The 5,880-nt window shown below is 44.5% G+C and overlaps 1 protein-coding gene across 1 annotated transcript in view; it reads left to right on the top strand.

Moving 5' to 3' along the window:
- TAGLN3 (transgelin 3) overlaps positions 1-5,880 on the top strand; it is a 25,317-nt gene that overhangs the window by 5,209 nt on the left and 14,228 nt on the right. Inside the window, exon 4 of the mRNA XM_019525763.1 lies at positions 3,781-3,883. Coding sequence (XP_019381308.1) covers positions 3,781-3,883 — 103 coding nt within the window. The remainder of the gene's footprint in view (positions 1-3,780; positions 3,884-5,880) is intronic.

Raw genomic sequence — 5,880 nt, 5'->3', positions numbered from 1 at the left:
GGGTATGAGGTTTTATTGTAGATTAGCGTGGTTTAGTCTCAGAGAGAGTATTAACTACCATTTTCTGAGTCTCCAAGTCATGAGTAGAGCTTGGTTTGAAGATGGGCATAAAGTTCAAAATGGCTCGTATTATAGTTTTCCTTTTCCCAGTGTAAAGCTTATAACTACAATTATGATCATCCTATTTGGCTGACTGACAAGAAATTTCTCCACCTCCATTTGTGATGTAGTCTTCCTTTGCTCTGCTGTCTCTCTTAAAATCCCTGTCTTTTGTGGAGAAGGGGTTGAGCACAAGAGGTCTCCACACAGAACCAGAATTCACATGGCCAACAGTGTTCTTTAGACTTCTCCTATTTATCAGGGAGGCAGTTCAGAGCCCAAACTTGGCTGCTGCTTTGTTTCATCATGTGACAATCCTATTCCACTCTGTCCGTCTCTCCTCTGTGCCTTCTCCCACTTCCCCAGAGCTAGTAAAAGCAGAGCTTTGGCAGCAGCCTGCTGGAGCTGGATGTGATGTGTTGAGGAAGAAGACAGATGGCTCAGTCAGGTTGATCCTGACATTTGGCCACCAATTCCTGCTATTTAAATGTGTCATCTTTGTTTTCAGTTAAAATGCTTTTTCCCATCCTGCCTTATCACAGCCAGCTTCTGTTTCCTTGCTCCATGGGGTGCCTCAGAGGAGCAACACTATACACTGCATCTGCTATAGCATATGGTACATCTGCTACTCCAGGGGGCCTAGAATGCCACAACCTCAAGCTGTACTCTGGGGGGATGTGGGATGGATATATGAAATGTCAGGCTCTCTAACTGCCCTGCTGAAAGCAAAGAGCAAAGCTGCTGCAGCTTGTTTTAATGGATACAGTAAAGAAAAGGAGGTCACCAGCTGCCAATTATTTTATAAGGAAACAACCCCCTACCAATAAGATACCTGCAAACTTTAGTTTGTGGCATTATGCTGACACTTGGAAGATGCTGGATGTGTTGCACTTGGTGGTTGTGCTCATTGCAAACAGTTGTGTGCTTTCAGGTGTGGGTGAATCATGCCTCTTAATTTACTCAGCAGTTTGTTAGAAAAATGCCAAATATAACACTTCAGGCTTGATTTCCATCCACACAATCTGGATTGCAACAGTTCATTTGGAAATGTTTTTTGGAGAGTAAAGTATTTTTTGTTGTCTGTTTAACACCATTGTGTGTTTAATATCATGCATATTTTTAACTTAGATTAACCCTTGTTTTTCCCATTTTGAAGAACAGACAGTCAAAGAAAGACCAGATCAAGCCCAGAATAATAGCTTAGGAAAGGGGAGGTGCGGGAGAAACTGGGATGGACCAGCAATAAGACACGGACAGATGCATGTATGCCTCATTGTAGTCTACATCTGTTTTGTAAACCAATGGAAATTATATCCCCAGTTAGAAACAGATCAGCAGTTATCTTAGGTATTGCACAAAATACACAAATAAAACCTGAACCCATTTAATTTTCACTGATTCTTTCAGGGGTAAATTTCTACTGGATTGGGAAACATAAAGTTGGTTTAGGGATTTTTGTCATCTTTCTGCTAATTCTTTTATACCAGTGTTGTGCTTTTTGTGCCAGTGTAAACATTTGGCCTGTCCAGGTCCACAGAAGAAGTGGATATCATAGTTGGTTCGAAGAGGAGGGGCAGAAAGATGGCATAGGGCAAGATTTTTTTAGTGCTTACCTTCAGTGCGTTAAAAAATGCTATGAATTTTCTGGGAAATTTTTAAGTGCAGTTGAAAGTTGTTCATCTTATCTTATGGAGATTTTTTTTAAGTCTGCATGCAAAAACCAAACAATTTTCCTTTGCTCTTTTACTCCATTTTTCCCTACTTTATTCCCTACGAGTAAAGGTGGGAAAGGAAAGAGAGGGGCAACCAATATATTCTTCCTTTTATTTCTTCCTTTTATTTGAGGAAGGGGAATGGACTAGGAAAAAATTAAGAACAAAGGAAAATGTTTGTTAGCTTGTTTGTTGGTATTATGTTTGGAAAATATAGTTTAATGAAAAGCTTTCAGGCAACTGAAATGCTGATCTCTACTGGGGCTGGGGGAACAGCCTTGTATTTGAGTGTGTGGGTAATGCCTGAACTTGTAGAAAGCTAGCTGGTAGTACACAAGAAAGGTCGTTCCAAATATGGGGGGGCAGCATGGTAGAAAGTATAAATATAACATAGTGACTAATGGGAAGTGTAAGGTGAGAAGATGAATAAAGACAGTGAAGAAGAAGATAGATGATGAATGAAAGCAACTGTATAGATGACATGAGACAATAGTTATGGAATTCAAGGAGTTCAAATGTATTGCCATATAGGACACCAATTAAGTGAACTGGGGAGTTATTGTATGGGTGTGTAAGAAAGGGCTGGTATGAATTAACTGCCTTGTAACTCCTAAAGGACTAGATTATGCTCTATTTGGACTTTGTAGAACCTCCCAAATAACAGGCCAGAGCTTTAAAATTCCTCTGCCTACGTATGCCCATTTCCCTGCCTGTCATTCAGAAAGCAAACTCTTCTGCTCATCCCAACTGTGCTTCCTAACCCCCATTTGCTCTGTGTTGCTGTGGTCCAGGCACTAATTTCTTAGAACGCTTTGCATGATGAAGGTGATGTCTAATGCTTCTGCCCTGCAGTGATCTCTCTGCACTTTGTTTTTCAAGTGAAATTTGCCCACTGGATTTGCACATCACAGGCACATCCCCACAAACACACAGTTTGTGGCACTGCAGACCTGTCTGCAGCACTGCAACCTGCATGCACCGTACATACAGGCATTCACCGCACTGCTAATTTGTAGCGTTGTGGGGTTTTTTGACACTGGGAGATCCTGGTGTAAAAAAAGCCTGCTCCAGGAAAGAAAAAAAAAAAAAGCAGGGTGGCACACATGGCAGCAGCACGCGCCACGCAAAATCACAGCCCAGTTGGCCAGAGGCATGCTCCTGCTGCTGGCCAGGCTCTGTGTGCCTGGGTCGCCACTGCTGGAGCCCCAGGAGGCCCCCAGAACCCCAAGTGGGGCCATCCCAGGTGTTGGCTCCAGCTTCCCCTATCCCACCTGGGGCAACTTGCTGTTGCACTAGAGTGCACATGCAGGAGTGTTCCTCAGGGACAACTATGTGCTGCTGCTGGTTGTCCCTGGGGAACGCATGTTCCTGCCCAAGGGGATATGCTCCACATGTACTTGTTGTTCTTCTAGGTGATCTTACAGAAGTTTAGCAAGCAGTGTGGAAAGCCTGGAAAAATAAAGTTGGGACTAGGAGCTAGGTATTTTGGAATTCTAATTGCAAACAGCCACTTCTTTTGTGACCTTCAGCGAGTCAGGGTTTGTCTACACTGCAAGCTGCAGTGGCCATACATTTGCTGGCAGAGTGATGGCAGCAGAGACTTCTAGTGGGAAGACATAGGACATTTTCTGTCAACTTGGCTACAGTCTGTCTCCCTCAGTAACAAAAATCAAGCTGACAAAAGGTGCCTTCTGTTGAGGTAGCTGAGTCAAGGCAGAGGGAGTCTACTTTAGCGAAGGAAGTGATCTTGTCTCGTCTTTTGCTGCTACGGCTAGATCCTCAGACTAAGCCTATAAATGGATGAAAATACTGATCTGCTTCCTAGGACAGTTCAGGGAATTAATTTCATTGTCAGGTGGGAAGCTCTATGAACGTGCACAGTAACATTGGGAAAACAGCACTTCTGCCATGCAATTTGGCTACGGACAATAAACATTTTTAAAATTAATTTTACTGTCTTGCTTTCTAGGGAAGGACATGGCTGCAGTACAGAGAACCTTAATGGCTTTAGGCAGCCTGGCTGTCACCAAGGATGATGAATGTTACAAAGGAGATCCTTCCTGGTTTCACAGGTGAAGTGCTCAGCAAAGCCTCACAGAGATAACTGCCCTCGGTCTGCCTTTAATTACAGAGTGGGTTTTATTAAATGAGTTGGGAATGAGGAATATTTCCAAAATATCCTTGTAATCGAGAGGAATCTGAACTCATAGCAGATATCTAGTTGGTCTAATAAAGGATATTTGCAAAAAAAAAAAATATTTTGCAAATATCTAGTTGGTCTAATAAAGGATATCACCTCTGCTACAGGTTTTGATTCCTTTTGCCTCTAAACCAATATGGCTACAACCTGGATACCTTGTAATCAAGAGGTTTTCTGCTAAGGGAAGAATGTCATGTAGAAAGGTGAAGGCCAGCATCAAAGAGACAACTGGCACCATTAGCTCTTCAACTGTTCCAAATGGATTAGTGTTCCCTGTTGGGACCAAACACTTAATGCCCACTCACCATGACTCAGCTGTCTGGAATGGCGCACAGTGCATCTGAGTAGATGGAGTGAAGGAATCCTTCCCCAAATTGTACAGCAGCCCTGAAGCCATGCTGTGGGCATTTGGTTGCAACCCTTGATAATAGCCAAAGCTAATGCTGACTGCTGGATCTGTGCCCCTAATTCCTGATCCTTTCCCAGGCAGCCCGCTCAAATAATTCTGTTGTAGGGCTGTGTGTGGGGACAGGAGAGGAGTTTTGAAGAAACCTTCCAGAGAGTGATGATTTGTGTATTCAGGAAGAAGGTAGGACAAGGTGGCACCTAACTGGTTCAGAGAGGCCTGAGCTTCCATAAGCAGCAACCTACTTTGTCAGAGGTTATATGCTATATTTAGAGGGGCTTGCATGAATATTGGTCCTTTAAGAGGCTTGTTTCAAAGTACCCATGTTGGTTGGCAAGAACTGGCTGCAGGTAGTTGGTCAGGAACAGTTGGCTGGTGTATGTTAGAGTTGGCTCCTAGTTACATCCCTCTCCTTTAGTTTGTTTATTTCATCATCCAAATGAAAGCTGGCTGTCTTCTCTACTGAACATACATTCCACATGGGGCTCGCAAAGCCTGTCCTTGTGGCATGGCCATATCACCAGAAGCAGGGCCCACTCTGACCACAGAGGAGGAAGCAGGACTTGGCTTTTACAAGTTCACGAACATTTTCCTGGCACCATCCTCTTTTAAGGGACAGAAACAACACTTGAAATATTCAGGTCCCTCCACTGTTGACACTAGCCCATTGAGTGTCTTCAGCTACTCCCCTCAACCCTCTAGTAAGAAGAAAGGAACTAGGGCTGTACAAAGCTTTGGTCCCTGATTCGATTTGGCCTGATTTGGTGGCTGAATCTCTGAATCTGAATCAAATCAGAGGACCCTTTAATCTCTCTGAATCGAAATGGAACCCTCCAAATCGATTCAAAGAGATTCGGAGATTCAGACATAGGCACAGATTTAAATGTTTTTTCTATATACCTCTAGGTAGCAGGCATTTAGTGAATGCTAAGATGCTGGGGCACATGGAGTGTCATACAGGAGCACAGGGGGCTCCCCAGCGTGCTCATCAGCAGACCCAGAAGCACTTCTGTTCCACTTCTGGGTCTGCTGGGAAGTGCACTAGGGCCCCCTCCTCGCCCCCCTCCACCGGCTTAGCAACTGGTGCTTCCTGGGTCTTGGGGGGTGGACAGGGGGTACCGGGGGTCCCCCCCCATGGCTGATTCCCAAGCCGGGGGGGGGTGTTGGCAGATCCGGAAGTAGACCAGAAGTAATTCCAGTCCACTTCTGGGTTCGCCACTGAGCACGTGGAGGGCCCCCCACACTCATGTGCGATGCTGCATCTGCTCCAGCATCACAGTGTTTACAAGCTGTGCTGGTACCTCGAGGTATGTAGAAAAAACATGTAAAGCTGCGTCTATGTCCAAATCACTGATTCTCTGAATCAGCATCAAATCTTCAGATTCGGATTCAGCCAAATTGAATTGGGGACAGTGATCCCTGATTCGGAATTGAATAGGGCCTGCTTTGCACACCCCTAAAAA

The sequence above is a fragment of the Gavialis gangeticus genome, unplaced genomic scaffold, assembly GCF_001723915.1.
Source record: "Gavialis gangeticus isolate Ggan-Ray unplaced genomic scaffold, GavGan_comp1, whole genome shotgun sequence".
NCBI lineage: Eukaryota > Metazoa > Chordata > Crocodylia > Gavialidae > Gavialis > Gavialis gangeticus.
Note: the sequence above shows the minus strand (reverse complement) of the source record. Positions and strands in the feature narration are given on the sequence as shown.